Raw genomic sequence first — 19,290 nt, forward strand, 5'->3', positions numbered from 1 at the left:
CCAAACTACTTAACATGGCACAGATGGATAAGAAAGAACCTGTTTTCTGTCTTCAAAGGGAAACCTTCTGGAGACTACTCACAGGCAAACTTCAGAGGAAAATTCCTTTGGCCCTATTCCTTCCACTCCTAGCCCTCCTGCAGCAAGGAGGCTGGGAGGCCTCGCACCCACAAGAGGGGAATTGGGCTATGCTGTGCCCTGGAAGCAAAACAACAGGGACCTGGGGAAAGGGCAGCAGGTGCAGAGTGCCTGGTACTTACTCCTCCAGGACTTTCATCTTCTCTCCTTTCCTGAAAGACAAGTCGTCTGGGTGGATGCCATCATAGGGGTACAAGGCTACCACAATGTCTCCTTGTTCATCTGGATCTAAAAAAGAAGGACGCAAATAAAACCCTTTAAGAACCCATCAGCAGAAACATTTTAACATATCCTCATTGGTCACAAAGGATGAGATGATACACTGAAAAGAGGGGCGACTGAAATAATGGCATGTGTTCTCTCCTAGTGGTGCTCAGGGCCCACATGGTGTAGGGTGGGTACCATGCTGTGCACACTGTGTGCAGTATTTATCGCAAATACAGACCTACAACTGTAATTAATTCCAACTCTATATTTAAGGAATGGTACACCCACGTTCATAGCAGCACTGTCCATAATAGCTAAGAGGAGGAAACAATCAAGTGTCCAGTGACAAATGAAATGGATAAACAAAAGGTGGCCTATATACAATGGAATATTATTCAGCCTTAAAAAGGAAAATCTGACACTGGCTACAACATGGATGAACCTTGAATATATTATGCTCAGTGAAATAAGACCATCACAAATGGACAAATACTGTATGATTCCACTTATATGGGGCACCTAGAGTATCAAACTCATAGAGATAGAAAGTAGAATGGTCGTTGCTAGGGGTTGGGAGGAGGAGGGATGGGAGTTAGTGTTTAATGGGTATAGAGTTTTAGTTTAGGATGATGAAAAAGTTCTGGAGATGGATGGTGGTAATAGTTGCACAACAATGTGAATGTACTTAATGCCATTGAACTGTACACTTAAAATGGTTAAAATGATAAATTTTATGGTATGTGTATTTTTCTACAAAAATAAATAAATAAATAAATAAATAAAGACACCCAGGACAACTACTTTTGCTAGTGTCTCTAACAGTAAAGAAGAGAAACCACCATGCTGCTATGAAAACATACCTTTAGTTTGAAACCTCTGTCCTGGTAAAAGCTGAGACTCTGTAACCTAGGAGAGAATATTTGTTAGAAAAAATTTTTTGTTTAGCTTTTCTTACGTTCCTGTTGTATGTTATATCATTTTTCTAACTGTAACAAATGAGGCTTATATTTGCTAATTTATTAAGCCAGAAAGAAGAGGAGTACAGAGAAAAAATTCTGTAGAGCTGTGTCCCGACCTACATGGCTCTTCCTTCTAAAAGCGATCATTTGCCTGTGGCAGCAGGAAAAGAACAGGGCTCTGGGCAGGGGCTGCTAGATGCTCACCCAGTCATCACTCTCCATCTTATTGGGTAATAGAGCCCTAATATTATTTGGGAGGCAGTTTGCCCAGCGAAATGACTATGCTTCCAAATTCTCTACCATTCTATGCAGATGGAGGGAAAGAGTGTATCTATAAAACAAAACGGTTGTGTGGCGCTTTGGGGCTGGCTGGTCTTTTGCTTTGCCTTCCAGGTAGGTAAAGGTTGGAGTCTCAGCAACCATAGAAACCAGGTACCAGAGACAGCAAAGCAAAGACAGAAGTGATCTGAAGCCCTGGGGATGTTGTGGAACTGCCACCCCAGTCCAGAACTGCTGATCTCCATGTTTCCTAGACCTCCCGGCTCTGTCCCCAGCCCTGAGAACAAGTTCTAACTCATCCAGGCTTTTTATGGCTGACCCTTATTCCATCATGGGGACACAAGTCATTCCTTTTTATTTTAGTTGAAGGTGAATTATTAGGAAGGGTGGTCTGGTGACGCAAAAGGCCACCTCAATTACCTTTTAAATCAATTTTTTTTTTTCTGTCAGTGACAGTGAGGAGGATGTAAAAGACCTCTAGGACCCTTTTACGGAAGGTACTGTCAGAGACCTATACTCACAAACCATGTAACCTTTCTCTTTGATTAAAGTGATTTAAGGAAATGGGACCAAAACAGTTTGTACTGAAATTTAAATTTATGATGAAAGTTAGCCCATAAAATCTCCAAAGATTGGGGGGAAGGGGGAATAACTATATTTTCTGATATCAGAAAAATCATGGATCTGTATTATCCCTTCAATACTTACTTCAAGAATTTTATACTATTTTTTTTAATCATTTAGATTTGCATAATTAGTATGTATGATCAATTTTAAATGACTTAGAGGAAATAATTAGAAGATGAGAAACTAATTAAATAATTTTGAAAGGTGATGATTTTCAGATATCAAAGAGTCCTTGGTTTACAAATGTTTTAATATATTTTTATAAGAACGAAACACATATATGCAACTGATCTAGCGCCCCTCTTTTTCTTTAAAATGTCTTTTCCTTAGAGTGTTGTTGAATTTGCATCAGTTCAGCCTCACCCTCTCATCAGAGCTCCTCTCTAATCAATCCAGGCCGTGCATTTTGGCACATCTGGCCAGAGTTGAGAATGTCATCTATGGCCATGGAATAAGGCCAAACTAACTGGCTGGTGAAACAAGGGCATCTGTAACCACAGAAGGCACAAACTAAAATATAGGAATTGAAAGATTTCAAACATATTTACTACTTCTGCTTTCTAAATTAATTTTTAATGTCCTTTACTTTTAACAAGAGGAAAAATGGTGTGTACATTTGTACTATTTTCCTTTGCTTTCTTGAATAAAGAGTATCTTCATTCATCATTTAAAATAAATGAGTTTTAAAGAATGTAAAATCTGGTATATGTGATCCCAAAAAAGCCAAGTCCTTTTCATGAGACTTTTGAAGTCTATAATAAGAAAACTATTTGTGACTCCAATTCCTTGTATCATTTTACTTTCTCCTAATCCTATTTATATAATATATATTCTATATCTATACCTATTTATATAATTTAAAAATATATATGTATTTATCACTAAATTATTAAAGCTGTCAATAATCTTATACATTTTGAGTTTCAATATAAAATTACAATATTAATTTATCCAGAAACATCATGTACAACATATTCACTCTTCATCTCCACTTCTTTGTAAGAAGGTCAATAATCACTTATCAAATTCAATGATGACATGAGACTTTGACATATGTTATACCTGTAGGATAATGGAGAACAGTGGGGGTAAGGGCTGGCTGAAGGGCTTGACAACAATAATATACTTCTAGAATGCTGAGGCATTTAAAAACATATCAAACAAGAGAAACTATAAAAACACTTAACAAAGGCATTTGGGCTAACCTGGAATAAGCTGTTTCCAGCTTAAATGCTGAAGAATTCCATTAAAACCAAGCTACGGAATAATATACATATATATAGTGAGAGAATTGATGGAAAAGATATATCTGAGATAAAGTGCATTTAAGGTTGTAGTTATGCAAAGCTCTGTTCCTCTTTTCCATGAAATGTGATAGTAGTTCTTCCTGTGCCAAGTTTTCTCAAATGCATCAAATAGCACATCACTCATGTAACATTTCTGGTACAGATATTTGCCCAAGGTTAGCAGGAAGAATTAGCTGTGTGTGTGTGTGTGTTGTTGTTTTTTAATCTTTTAATTACAATAAGTCATGATAATTTAATTATCTGTACTATTATTCATTAATTGAAGAATGACAAGATCGAATAAAGTATGATATGCCAAAGGTCGTATTAGCACCTATTTTAGCTTCTGAATTGAATGCAGCATTTCTTTCTGCTTCTAGACCATTGCACTAATCTCACTATCTATTCTAAGTTCACACAAGCTCAGATAGACATGTATATCTTTATATATAAAGAGTGGGTATTCACACCAGTGCTAGGAAAGATGACTTTCTCTACATATTAGAAGGTGATCAAAGGCCACTTTATTTTAAAATGCCCTGGTTATCCCTCAAATAGTCACAAGCTCTTTAACGGATTAAGTTACAAAGCACATAAAAAATTGAGGCCAAAGTAACTGATGTGATTTTTGCATGCACATGTTACAGATTTGGTGTTTAAATTACGCAGCCATGCTTTCATCCTGCTGTGGGAATTCTCCCCTGAGACTATCTACTTACTGGCCTTTGTTGTTTATTGGACGTTGGATCTCTCACATAAATAGTTCGGTCAGTATTACGTACTGGTTGCGTCTTCAAATCTACTCCATCGTCATTCACATTGTCTTTCCTTTTTGATTTTATACATCCCATATTTCCTGTTGGAATAGAAAAGCATTGACATTGTTTTACCATTCTAGAACTGGCTTCAAGCCACCAAAATCTCTCCATTAATGAGGAATAAAAAAAATATATATCCTTTTATTTTTTTATCTTAGCTAGTTTAACAAACTCAAATATGGATATTGCTCACAGACCAGTTTGCTTATATATTCATTTGTTCATTCATTCTTTCAACAAGTATTTATTGAGCATCAACATTAAGTCAGCAAGACGTAATCCTGCTCTACAGATGCTCATATTCTTGTGGTAAAGATGTGTGAATTAAATTTACAGTACAGTGGAGAGTCAACGATAGAAGATGCACCGGACCTAGGAAAAGACATCTAACTCAGGCAAGAGGAAAAGGCGGTGGTCAGGGGAAGCATCCTGAAGGAAATGCTCTGTGAGTCAAAATGGAAGTGATGTCAGCCAGGTGGCAAAGTCAGTAAAGGGATTCCAGGAAGAAGGAACTTCACATGAAAAGTACTCACCCTGTGATAACTAGTACAATCTAACCCCTTTAGGAACTAGTTCAAGTTGATCCCTTCAGGGAACTAGTTCTGTAATGTAAAACCCTGTAGCCAAAGAGCAGGTAAGAAAGGCCAGGAATTGGGCTTGGGTGCAAAGCTGAGCCATTTGTTTGTTTGTCCTCCCACCCCCCAAGATGAATGACACAATGTGCAAGGTGAAATGATGGGGCTTAAGGCTTCAAAGGCAAACATGATTATGAACTAGAATGCACAGAACCTGGCTCCAACTGAATGTAGCTTGGGGCTTGGAGAAATGGTGGTGGTCACATTGGAATGGAGGAGACACAGATATGGAAGAAAAGATGCTTGTAGGAATATCCAAATGATCAAATCCAGTAGGCTTCCCAGTAAGATACATGAGCGCGGAAACGAGGAGAGATGGCAAAGCCAGAGGCACAAATGATGGCATCAGCAAGCCATGATTGTGCATACAACTTCAGAGGAAGAACAGTGGACAGAAGGGGGCTTGTGCTGGACCAGTGCAGAGGGACATAATCATCCTTCTAAATGCTAAATTCTTATTTGTTTATTTAATTGATACGAGGATGTGTACAGCACCACACAAAGCACCCTGGGGACTAAAAAGATGATTTTAAAAATTGAAATCAGATATGATTTCATGTCTTACAGTATAGATTCAGTCAAATCTGTACGTTGAAAACAAAACAAAATGTGTTAAGAACTCCATTAAAAGGTCCTATAGGGCAAGTGGTTCCCAAACCTGAAGGAACACGAGAATCACGTAGACTCAACAGAACAGATTCCCTGGACTCTTTCCAGGAAATTCTCTGGGGGCCCAGTGGGGGCAGGGTGCTCCCATGTGATCTATGTAATTTTGAAGCAGAATTTGGCTACCACTGCCTGAAACTTTAGAGGAGAGGGAGATGATTAAGAGTTCGGGGAAGGGGGAGTAGTGCGAATTAGGGGATACCTCCTGGGGGAGGAACTGTTCTAAGAAATCTCAAGAGGCTCTCTCTTAACTGCTGCCACAGCCCATCTGTGCATTTTTGCATTTTGTCCTGCAGGCTTCCAGTTGGCCCTTCAACTTGTTTATCACTTCATTAGCTGAGGTAGAAGCCTCTGAAGGACCGTCACACCTCTTTCTGAAACTAGCCAGCTGTAGTTCCCAAAATAAAGGGGAAGCAAGTACTTCTTTCATTCAAAACAGCACATTTTTTTTCATATGCTAACGTTTCTAAAATGAAAATGGTTTTTAAAGTTGATTTGGAAATAAGCGAGATGGATTTTGGAGTTCATCTGTAAATAAACAGGCGAGCTCTTTTTTTTACCAGTTCCAACCCGCCTCTTCCCATCCCGCCCTCCAAGAAGCAGTGCTGTACAAATGAGGGAATACGGACTGGGAAGGCCTCTCGGCGCGGACCGCAGAACGCACAGCGAGCTCGAGGGGAGGGGCCCAGGCTGGTCCGCTCCGCGCACAGGGCACAGGAACCACACCAGGGCCGGGGCTGCCCCATCGCTTTCCCCCAGTCGCCTTGCCTCCCTCGCCCTTTCCCTCCCTTTCTCCTTCTCTCTCGCCTCTCTAGCTCTCTGTTTTCCAGACCTGGACACAAATGTTACCCCGTCCCCCAGACAGATCTTCACTGGTCCACCCGATTGAAAAGATCTCCGCTCTGCCCATTCCCCATGCTTTACAGTCTTATCTTTCTTATTACGACCTACATTCCATTATATACTGGTTTATTTCTGGTCAGCTTCCCAACAGACTGGAAGCTGTCGGGCAGGTCCCAGCGGTTTCCTCACTGCGGGATTCCCAGTACCTAGAACAATGCCTGCTCAGAGCAGGTGCTCTGAGAATACTATTTATTGAAAGAATGGTCAAGCAGCTCTGGCTGCTGCACCTGAGGCTTCCTACATGCTCATCAGGACCACTCTTGCTGAAGGTGGGCAAGAAAAAGGAAAGGAGGCAACCGGTGCCCCGCTCAGTTATTGTTGTTTTAAAAGAGACAGAGACCTCTAGAGCTAACTTCTTGTTTATAAGAAATGCAGAATTAGAGGAACAAAATGAAAAATCCATAATGTGCACTAAAGACAACTAGCCTGGATACTTCAAAAAGTACTACAGCGAGAGGGATGGGGCACAACTATTCCATATCAAGAGAGACTGAAGAGACACAATGTGTGAACATTGAATGAATCCTAGATGGGAGAAGGGAGAGGATGACACATACTAGAATAATTGAGGAAATGTGAATATGTTTGAACATGGTATTAGGGAATTGTGTGTTTTATAGGCGTGATAATGGCATTGTGGTTATGCCGAGAACATCCATATCTTAGGAGACAGGAGTACATGCCAGGTGTTGTGGGGATGAAAGCAACTTTTAACACTCGGCCAAAATGAAAAAGAGAAGGGTGGGGGTAGAAGAGGGGACAAATGTGGCAACATATTACAGAATTAGTGAATGTAAATTAGGATATTCTTCCACTATTTTCTGCAGCTTTGAAATTTGCAAAATAAAAAGTTGGAGGGTGGAAATAAGAGGATATTGTAAACAATTTTATGTAGAAAACTTTTTCAAAACGTTAGAAACCTCTGTTAGTGTGGGAGGGGGGCAGGAAATGAGATTAGAAAAGTACTTTGTGGGGTGTTATTTATATGTCATGCCAAGCAGTGCTAGCTTTATTTATTTATAGCCATAGAAAGGTTTTTAACCAGAGACAGGACACAAAGACATCTCTACTTCCAAGAGAGAATTCTGTAGGAAGTGAGGAGGGGGAAGAGCTGGAATGGGGAACTCCATGACCCAGACCACTGAAGGGGTCCAGATGAAGAGATGATGGGAATTCTGAGGGCAGTGGCCCTGGAAAGGAGGAAGAAGAATGAAAATAAAAGGCAGGTGGATATGAGAGGGGGTGGTGAGAGTCCATAGATTAGCATTTATTTATGCTTAATTCATGCTTTCCCCTCCCCCATCACCATGGACAATTGAGAACCAAATGCATGTTTTGCAGATGAAAACAATTACAATACTACTCCACAGGGAGTAGTATTACTTTTGTGCAGGCTGAGCAGGCCCTGCTGACAGCCCACTAGCACACCAGGTCTTGCAATTCCTTGTGGTGTGTAAAGGTACCAGTACAAAATACAATGAAATCCCAACAGAAACTGAGAAAATGGTTATTTGTTTGCAAATGATAAGAGCTACACTTTACAATGCTTTATACCTTAGTGTTTTTTAATTAGCGTTTGTAATTTTCTAAGCATCTGGTTTAATCCTGAAAGAAACCCCATGAGCCAGGTATTATTAACCTCACTTTACAGAGGAGTAAACTGAGGCTTAGAGATGAAAAGACTGGCCCAAAACCACAGTGCTAGTGAAGGGTGGCATTGGGACACATACACAGCTTTAGCTGAAAGTCTAAGCCTAAAGTCTGTCCTCTTCTGTTTCTTACACCATGGCTGTTTTGAAACCTTTGTTTTATCTATTTATCAATGATGCTGAATGAAGAGATTACTTTTATACCTTACTTCTTTCTCAAAAGGATCTGAAACGCTTTTACAAAAAGGAAAAAAAATGTGAGTTTAATAAAAAGAAAATAGAAAACCCAAGCCAAAGAAAAGAGGAATGTGGTAGCACAGTGGGTAGCAGATATGCTGTAGCAGATTTCCTGGCAGGAAGAGCCAGAGGGTAGCGTGAAGGGAAGAGGAAGTAGACGGGAAAGTGAGGCCCCCGCAGAAGCATTCTAAGGTTTCTTATGATGGACTTTACATAAAGTGCTGTGGAAGATGTAGTTGGCAATGCTTTCGTTTTCTTTTTAACAGTAAATGAAGGCACAGTTTATATGTGGAGACTTTGGGTTAATAATAATAATAATTGATGGTTTCACATGCAAATGTGACTTTAGGATGCTCATCATACAAGCTCAACCAGATGGTCTGAAGAGACATAAACAGCTGGACAACACTTTGCTCACAAAGAGACATCCACCAATACAGCCAGAAAATGGGAGAGGGGTGACTTTTCTTTTCAAAAATTTATTTCACTGGAACAAATATCCATTAGGGGGGGCTCATCCTCATTTAAAGGCCTTAGCATACTAAAATCCTTTTATAAATAAACAACCAGAAAACAGACTTGAGGAAAAGACTAATTATGACTCCTCATTTATCATCCTGCTGTCTCTGGTAAGATCTAATAATGCCTTATCCACCTGCTCAACAAAGAAGCAACTGGACACTTGGAATTCCAATTTGCGGATTTGTTCTCCCCCCCCCCCAGCTTTATTGGGATATAATTGACATATCCATTTGTGTAAGTTTAAAGTATACAATGTGATGATTTAATATATGTATATATTGCGAACAGTAAGGCTCAAAACGAGTCACCCAGGATGTGCCTCTGTGATATGTGGACTGTTTTGAGCTAAAAGCAACTCAGATACTGTGGGCTCAAGAGAAACTTCTGCCCCCACTTAACTACCTAGAAAAATTTAAATTAGGGGCCTTGTCCATAAAAAGAGATTATCAGAGGTAACCTCTTTGACCTAATTATACGGCAGGGCAAACTACTAGTTACTGAACGCCTGCTCCTCTTATTGTCCTGCAAACACCTTCCTCCCCTCTGAAGCCCCGGGCACCTTAACTCGTCCTTAGCTAGGACACCATATATATGTCATTTTAACTTTCTGTCCCTAAACCTCTCCTGGATGTGGGGTCTCTGACTCTTTCATGTATGTGGGGTTCCAATATATCTGTATGTAAGTAAATTTGGTTATTTTCTCTCGCTAATCTGTCTCATATAGATTTAATTATTAGACCAGCCGAAAGAAACTTGACAGGTGGAGGAAAGTTTCTTTCTCCCTCACAGAACCATTACAAAAAAGTTAGTTCACACATTCATCACTTCTCATAGTTATCAGGTTTTTGTTTGTTTCTTTCTATGGTGAGAATTTTTAGAGGACTTGTTCTTTAAATACACTTGCACAAGAGCACAAGTATATTCATACTAGCATTATTTATACTATAGACAGAGACAATCTAGATGTCCATCAGTAGGGAACGGTTCATTAAATTACGTCCAACTGACATATTATGAGTGGGATGGGTTAAAAGGAGAGATTTGTATAATTCAGATATTCTTGATCACTAGTCATTATTGACTGAAAAAAAAGTATATGTAACAATCAATTTATATAATCAATCAATAATATATATACACACATATATACATATACACACACATATCCAATAAATCTTGTCTATTTAATATGCACAGAAAAAGTCTGAAAGAATACCCACCACCGTGTTGGTTAAGTTCTAAAATCCACTTGTAAGGTGTTAAGATCCTATAAAGAAATTTTCTCTTAAAAATTCCTTAAGGAAGACACTATGATTTGTGAAATATTTTTGAGTAAAAAGACTGGATTGCTAAACTCAAATCCTGGGTCCATCAATTATTAATTGTGTGCTCTTGGGCAAATTGCCTAACCTCTCTGTGCCTCAGTTTCCTTCTGACAAAAGGAAATAGCTATCTAGTTCATTAAGTTGTTATGAGGATTAAAGAGTTAAATTAATTAATATTTGTAAAGTGCTTAGACACTACACTTAAAACAGCACACAGTAAGATCTGTATACCTGTTTGTTAAATACATAAATATTGTCCAAATGCTGGATTTTCCTCCAACATTAGAAGAGAAACAATGCCATGAAGAGAAGCATAAGGAAAACCCCCATCTCACCACAAAGAGGGTATAGAAGCACATCTCCCATCTCAGTTTTGGGCTGGCACATGGACCACTTGTAGCATCCAAATGGACATTTTCTGCCTCTCTCTTCCCTCTTTTGGGAAAGGTAACTTACATGCCATGTCACTCTGCTATAGACTTGTATTATATGTTGGCGTGAATGTAAATGTATATATTACTCTGTAATTAAGAAGGAAGAAACTGCACAATGAAAGAGGTTCCTGAGTTTGGATATAACATACATTTTGGGTAATATTTTGTTTTTCATCCTCAGTGTCAAAAGGTATTCCACCACATACATTTCAATCTGAAGTACATACAAATTCACCTCCTTGTCTGCTATATACAGGTTTTAAATCACTAATTTCTCATATTATCAAAGCTTAAAGAAACAAAAATAGGAAATTGGTTGCCACTTCCCCCTATGAAATCTGAACCTGTTTTTTAACAACTATGTCACACGATAATTGATCTTAAAAATTAAGAACAAAGTTACTAGAATTTAACCCCTCAGAACCTAATTTCTTGCCTTTATGAAGTGCTACAAAAGAAACTGTCTATGTTGGTACCATGTTTTGTTTTTATTATGACTTGTGCATTTTTTTCTGCCTTTATTTCAGCAGCCACCAAAAAGAAACTAAAAACCTTTTCTTTTTCTTTTTTTTTTTACTTCACCACAACTTCCCAAACTGAATGCTTTAATTAGTATTGAGTTTTCCCAGCAACAGTGAATTTATCATCTGAAGGCTGGTTTATTGGAAGCTCTGAAGTCTTCCTCTTGTTACTGACTTTCTCTTGCCTGACCTTGCAATACCAGTGGTCACTGGAGTAACCAGAAATGTTTATGAGGGTAGTAGACAAAGGGGGTGAGGGGAGAAAAGGGAGGAGCATGTAATTGCCTACTTTGTGCCTGGCACAGATGAGGGAAGCAAAGCCCAGAGATAAATCTGTGCCAGGTAATCACAGGTCTTAGGTAAAACTAGAACTTGGTCTGTCGCCTTCTTTACCCACCCAAGGCCTTGCTGCCTCTCTGTGGAGGGAGCTTCGTTGCCAAGAGTTTTCTGAATTAGGGAGCTCAGAAAAACAAGAGAAAGTGAAAGAAATCCCCAAGGAGAGAGAGGTGGGTGGTAATGATCCCAAACAAGTGAGCTGAGCTTCAAAAGTAGGTTGAGTTTGGTTCAAAGGTCATTCATAGGAATTCATCCCTAAAATAGTGTCCCCCAGTTATACTTGCATTCCAGGGCAAGTTTTTCACTAATGCGATTTACTTTGCCTGCCCAAACCCCTGATTATTTTCCTTCTCACTTTACTTTCAAAAACGAAACTTTAGAGACTTTTCTAGAGAAACAAATTCTATGGAAGAGTTGCAATGTTTTCTCCAAACTTCTTATAAAGAAAAGGGGGTCAGGAAAGCTTCACTGATATTCTCAGGAGAGCAGAAGAGGAGAGAGCACCTGAATTCAACTCCACAAGCAACTCCATCGATTCCTAGCTTAAACAGTTGTCTTTTCTTTTGTCAGTTTTCCCAGATTCCTTTGAAAAAGCTATAATTGAAAAGGGTGTAACCAGATTCTCTTTACTTAGGCAGTTACGATGTTTCTCCTTACCTACCATGGTAAACATTTTCAAACATTCTTGATATTTTTCCTCTATAAAACCCCCCAGAAAGCCACTGTTAACACAGCTGGCAAATTGGTACCCAAGTACACCTGGTTCCAGAGCCTTGCTTTCTTATTTGACCAGCCTCTAACGAAAGGCCCTCCCTAAGTTTGAAATACCATCTGTAAATGGAACAGTGTCTTGGGGCAATTTAATCAATGTCATCATGGTATTTGGTAATCCCTAGCTCCCAGTTTTCATCTGGGTTCCATATCAAGAGCAAGTCCTTGAAGACTTGGATCACACAGCTGCTCCTATGGTATGGACATCACCTCCAGTCTGTGACTAAGGTTGAGCATTGGGCTCCCCCTAGAAGAAACGGGAGAGAGTAACCGGAAGGAGTATTGGAAGGAGTAAGACTGGAAAAGAACCTGTGTCCCGGGGACCTGCCATCCCGCATCCACTTTTCCTATTATAGGGCCAGTTGGCAAAGGTGTTGGGGGTTGCGGGGACAGGAGAGTGGCTCTAAGAGTAGCTAGAGGGTTACAGGTCCACATCCCTAGACCTAGGCTGCAGGAGGCTCTAGGGTCTGACGGAGGGGCTACTTCTTGTCCCACACAGGGTGAAGTATGAAGGGAGAGGGGGTGTCAAGACAAAACAGCCGGAGTTCTGTCTTGAGGCTCCCTTCACTCAGCGTGTTGAAGGTTTTAAGGGGATCCAGAACCTTCTGAGAGTCCTGATGTGGTCCATTTGCTCTCGGGGTGGGTGTCAGGATGGCATTCCCCCAAATCAGCACTGCCCAGTCGTATCTCATCAGGCATACCAAGAACAGGGAGAGAATCTGTGGCTTCTTTCCCCCCACAGAAACCTTGTATCTACCTAGATACCATCTTGGAAAGGAGCAGGAGAAGAAATGTAAAGGACTAAGCTCTTATCTTAAAGAAATGGAGTCATGAGGGAAAAAAGGCTCTTTAAACTGGAAAATTTTCGAAGCTTGCTGGCAAACGTAAGGTTGTTTTCCCACCTCTGCTATTCAGAGACCTGAAGAGAGAATATGTTAGAGGATATGAGGCCTTTCTTTATTTTTAAACAAATGAATTGCTGTGTGTAAATTCTGCAAGCCTGCTTATACACACAAGATACAGTGGGTTCTGGAATTAGACAATGGTGGTGGTTTTATAGTGTTGTGATTATACTACAGACCACTGAATTGTACACTTTAAAAGAGTGAATTTGTGTATGTGAATGACATCGATAAAAAATTAATTAAATAATGCTCTCCTCCAACTCCCAAAAAAGAGAGATACAGAGCAGTATGCTTGGTTTTTTTTTTAAATGAACTTTTCTTTATGCCTTTGTGATCAAAATTGGATATAATTTTAATTTACCTTATGTTTACTGATGTCTTTATTTGGTTTGAAAACACTTATTCATTATATGTATTATATGCTTTACATAAGCAAACCACAGGAAGACCCAGAGGTTCTGTAGTTAACTATAATTGAATGTGTAGTGTAAAAATGTAAAGCTAACCTGATACTGAGATATTCTGAAATAATGATGCATAAAAACAGCAAATTGTCTATATTTATGGGAACCTTGCTAAACATGCACAGATTTAATCATTGCATTTATTAGAATGAGTCCAGAAAAGAAACACAAGAAAATTAAAGAGATATATGAGGGTTTCAAACATCTAGAGGTTTGGAGTCTAGACCAGAGAAGTGAAGAATTTGGCTCTTGCCTGGAAGAGAGCACAAAGGGGTAATGAGAGGTGAGGGAGGTTAGGCATCAGGAAGCCTGGTAGCTGGGTCCAGCTTTGACAATCCTCTAATTGTGGACAAAACCACTCTCCTATCTGGACTCTAATTTCCTCACCATAAAATGAAATCGTTGGGCTTGGCACGAGCGGGTCAATGATACAATCTAACTTGACAACATACCTATATGAAAGCCCTTTAAAATGGATGCACTTCTTAACTCAACATTACCATTTCTAGCAATAAATTATTTCTAAGAAAATAACTGGGAAGATACACAAAGCTCTGCATAAAGATATTTATTGTGGGACTGTCTGTAATACCATACAATCAGAAATATACTTATTTGCCAAATAATAGATCACTGGCTACATAAATGTAGACCAGCTCTCAAAATTCATCTCACCCAAAGCCAGTTCTCTGATGATTTTCAATTTACAAGATGATCGATTTACCAAAACGTGTATCTTTTAACTATTTGTGAGGTATATATAATTTCATATTAAGTGGGCTGGTATTAACAGCTTAAGTTTACAACAGTTTGTATTAGTTGGAATGGTTTTAATAGCTTAAGGGCATAACAATTTTTATCAAATGCGATTGTCTTAAAAGCTTTTGAAGATTTCTATGATGGCTTTTTAAGAAATGTTCTATTTTTAAAACTAAGGAGGGCAGCCGGATGGCTCAGTTGGTTAGAGCGTGAGCTCTGAACAAAAGGGTTGCCGGTTTGATTCTCGCATGGGCCAATGAGCTGCGCCCTCCACAACTAGATTGAAGACAAGGCGCTGCCACTAAACTTCCAGGAGGGGCAGCGGGATGGCTCAGTTAGTTAGAGTGCGAGCTCTCAACAAGGTTGCCGGTTCAATTCCCACATGCGGTGGTGGGCTCTGCCTCCTGCAACTAAAGATTGAAAACGGCCACTGGACTTGGAGCTGAGCTGAACTCTCCACAACTAGATTGAAGGACAACAACTTGGAACTGATGGGCCCTGGAGAAACACACTGTTCCCCAGTATTCCCCAATTTAAAAAAAATAAAACAACAAAAAAACAACTAAAGATTATTTAGTGTTCTAGGTCTATAATAACCTTAGTTAATAGTAATTTAGTAGCTTAATTATTAAAAATGTTTATGAGACAATTGGAGAAATACTATCATTGGATATTTGATGATAATAAGGAATATCACCATTTTATGTTTAATGGTATTAAATTTACATTGGAAACATGAGCATTTATCTTTTAGAGACTAAAATTAAAATATTCATGGATGTAATTTAAAAACAGTAATTAGTAGCAATATGAGGTATGGTTGTTTCTGCACTTTCCTAGTTCATTTCTTACTTTACCGATCCTTACATTTTTAAGATGTTAAATTAATTTCTAAAAATTCTTTAACCCTGGTGACATGTTTTTGTTACTTTTGTAGCTCAAGTCTTCTGCTTCTTTCTAGAAATTCCTCTACATACCCTCCCTTCCCTTCCACATCTCAAGATGATTCTATCCTTCCGTGTCAAATGGTTTTGCAAACGCTATCAAATCAGCATGTCCTAATTTCTGCTTAGAGTCTAGAGTTTTAGCATGTCATAGGTGTTGGGAATGTTTTGGTCACTTCCAATTTCTATCTGATGCTTCTAAATTTAAAGTTAAATTTTTAATTTTTTTTAATTGCAGAAACCTCATTTGAAGAACTAGCAAGAGAACATTAAAAATGCACGAAGTTTTTCAGAAAAATAGAAATATTCAAGTAGTTAAAAGAAACAAGTCTTCTGGTAAACTGAAGCATTTGATAAATTCATCAAATTGGCCATCAGGCAATTGGCTTTTAGAAAATTGATCTAGAACATGATATCTCAACACAAAAGAATACTATATATAATTAAAATATTGTACATGTGTGTCTATATATATATATAGACATATATATTTCTTGACATAAAAAGATACTCACAATATATTTTAGTGGAATAAAATATTTAATGGAAAAAGAAAACAGTACAGATAGCACAGCAGCATTTTTGGGAGGGGAAAACATAAATGTGTAGAAAAAAAGTCTAGGAAAAAATATCCTAAACTATCATAATGTTCATCTATAGGTGGTGGGATTGCAGGTATTTCTGGTTTTGCCTTTCCAAATTTTTAAATTTTATATATATATAAAATTATATATATCTTTATCTCCAGAGTTTGAAGGACCTCAGGTCACGTGTTCGGTTACACTTACTCTAAAATTTAAAAAGACATTTCAATTTTGTATAAATTATGTATACATAATACCCACATATATATATGCACAGACGTACTATACAATGTATGTTTATTATATATAATAACATGTAATATATACACAAATATATGTGTGTATTTATATATAAACTTGTGCAAAAATGGAAATCATTTTTGAAAATTTTATAACAAAATAAGAGAATCTGAATGCATGGCTTAAGGTCCCTCAAACCCTGATAATCTGTGGGAGTGGAGAACTTGCAGAAGATGCAGGTGTAGCCATAGTCTTCGCTAAGAATTTAAAAGGAAATGAGATGGAAATTGACAAATCATGAACATTTTTATACCAGGCATAAGGAAAACTGCTTGATGTCCAAGAGATGCAGTGTGCTCTGGAGGGACAGCAAGAGGTGACAATCACTCAGTCCCCCCAGATGTGAACACAAGAGGCAGGTCCAGTTGATAACCTACAAGTCACCTTCTCTTTGACAAGTAGCAAAGTTGAAAGGTCTAAGGGAGGGGAGGAATTCAAAGTAGAAGAATTGGGTTGTGCAAAGGGCTCATAACTGGAATAAGATACGAAGCAGAAAAGGAGCCAGTATGGCCGGAGTAAAGTGAGAAAGGACCTGAGTGGCAAGAGAGAAGGCCAGGACCCTGAACTTCTTATGACAAGTGTTCTGCTGACAACAAATATACCAAAGACATATGTGATATGCCTCCTGATCAATGTGCAGTAAGTAAGAAACCTCTCCCACATGGCTGAACTCCATTTGCATAACTCTTAGTTGAGCAATTTCACACAGAGGAAGACAACAGGGGATTGCTGAAACAGTGGGGTTTTTTGGTTTTGTTTCTCCTGACAATAAAAGGGAACAGTATGAAAACAAGATGAGCTCATGGAAACTTACATGTCATAGGGTAATGTGTCATTTAAAGGACCAGAAAGGAAATTAAAACCCAAGTCTGGATTATGGATGTACAACCAAGTGAGTATATTAAACATCAACTTTGTTTATAGCCTCAGATTTTTATAATCAACAATCCAGCCACCTATATTGAGGAATATATATATATATGTATTGATATCCCACTTTCAGTTAAATCAGCTTTATATAAATGCATGTAACATAATAGAAGCTATTAAAAAATCAGGAAAAAGTGAATCTAAGCCAAAAATGGCTAAAAGAAGCTGACTGTTTATACCATAAGTTTCTGTACCATTGTTGGATGTGGACTGCAAATCTATAAAAGTCTATCTAGGTCATCTAGAGGCTAAGCAAAGAGGAAAAGGTGCCCACAGATATAAATAAATCTGCTTCGCTACAACAGGGATCCTTAGCCCCAGCGCTATAGACACTTCGAGCCAAAAATTATTGTTGTGCGGGGCTGTCCTGTGCATTGTGGGGTGGCTAGCAGCATCCTTGACTTCTACCTACTAGATGCCAGTAACACCCCTCTCCAGCTCCTCATTACCAGTTGTGACAACCAAAAATGTCTCCAAGCATTGTGAAATGCCCCCTGATGAAAGCTGCATGGCAGGAAATCTGATGCTTTAATTACTGGTAACGACGATCAGTACTGATATTTTCTGTTATAGATTGGGGCCAAACAATACACTTTGTTAGTCATCAGTGAAAGATAGGTTTAATATCCCATTATAAACTGTACACTCTGCCTGTACACACAGACAGACCCAAAGACACACATACAGACCTGGTATCTATTGGAGCAGACCCAGAAACTTTTTGTGAGAAAATCATCACCCTGACTGTATATATACTTAAATGTAAACTAGTCTCATGATATAAAATTAGAAGAAATAGTAAGAATATCTCCTCTATCTATCCCGCCTTTTAGGAAACTAAGGTTCAAGTCAAACCAAGATAAGTTACTAATAGATTTTGTGTTCACTGACGGTTACAACAACAACAACCCCTCATTTAAAAGTATATTGTAAACAAAACAGAGAGCCCAGAAATAGACCCAGAGAAATACAGTCAACTTTGACAAAAGAGCACAGGCCATTCAACAAATGGTGCTGGGAAAACTGGACACCCACATGCAAATAGTAATAATAATCTAAACTCAGATCTTATATCTTTTATAAAAATTAACTCAAAATAGATAACTGAACTAAACGTAAAATGCAAAACTATAAAACTCCTAGAAAATAACATAGGAGAAAGTTTAGATGACCTTGGGTTTGGCAATGACTTTTTAGATATAGTGTCAAAAGCATGATCCATAGAAGAAAAATTGGTAAGTTGGATTTCATTAAAATAAAAACTTCTGCTCTGAAAAAGACACTGTTAAGGAAACGAAAAGACAAACCACAGACTGGGAGAAAATTTTTGAAAAATACAAATAAAGGACTACTATCCAAAATATACAAAGAACTTTTTTAAATCAGTTAACAAACAACCCAATTAAAAAATGAGCAAAAATTCTGGACACCTCACCAAAGAAGATATACAGATGGCAAATAAGCAACTTTTTTCATAATTGTCAAAACGTGGAAGCAACTAAGTTATCCTTCAGTAGGTGAATGGATAAATAAACTGTGGTACGTCCAGACAATGGAACATTATTCCACACTAAAAAAAAAAAAAGAGCTCTATCAAACCACAAAAAGACAAGAAGGAACCTTAAATGCATATTAGTAACTAAAAGAAGCCCAGTTGAAAAGCCTACATACTATATGATTCCAACTATATGACATTCTGGAAAAGGCAAAACTATGGAGACAATGAAAAGATCAGTGGTTGCCAGAAGTTCAAGAGGAGGGAGGGAGGCAGGGATAAATAGTTGGGGGTTTTTAGGGCAGTGAGCTATTCTGTATGATATTGTAATGGTGGATACATGTCACTATACATTTGTCAAAACCCACAGAATGTACAAGAACCCTAATGAAAACCGTGAACTTTAGTTAATAATAATTAATGTATCAATACTGGCTCATGAATTGTAACAGATGTACCACACGAATAACGAATAACGCAAGATGTTAATAATTAGGGGGAACCTGGAGGGAGGGGTGAGTGCTATATGGGAAACTCTGTACTTTCCACTCAGTTTTTCTGTAAACCTAACACTGCTCTAAAAAATAAAGCCTATT

At 38.4% G+C, this 19,290-nt stretch overlaps 1 protein-coding gene across 2 annotated transcripts in view; it reads right to left on the reverse strand.

Annotated features, from left to right (window-relative positions):
• The window catches only part of LYN (LYN proto-oncogene, Src family tyrosine kinase), a 115,565-nt gene that overhangs the window by 59,371 nt on the left and 36,904 nt on the right, over positions 1 to 19,290 (reverse strand). Inside the window, exons 2-4 of one of the 2 annotated variants that reach the window (XM_019711060.2) lie at positions 4,279 to 4,352; positions 1,206 to 1,251; positions 261 to 366 (exon numbers count right to left, since the gene is read on the reverse strand). In XM_019711060.2, coding sequence (XP_019566619.2) covers positions 261 to 366; positions 1,206 to 1,251; positions 4,279 to 4,347 — 221 coding nt within the window. In that variant the 5' untranslated portion in view covers positions 4,348 to 4,352. Of the gene's footprint in view, positions 1 to 260; positions 367 to 1,205; positions 1,252 to 4,215; positions 4,353 to 19,290 lie in introns of both variants that reach the window. The other variant, XM_019711059.2, reaches the window with a different exon arrangement.

This window comes from Rhinolophus sinicus, linkage group LG14, assembly GCF_036562045.2.
Source record: "Rhinolophus sinicus isolate RSC01 linkage group LG14, ASM3656204v1, whole genome shotgun sequence".
Lineage (NCBI taxonomy): Eukaryota > Metazoa > Chordata > Mammalia > Chiroptera > Rhinolophidae > Rhinolophus > Rhinolophus sinicus.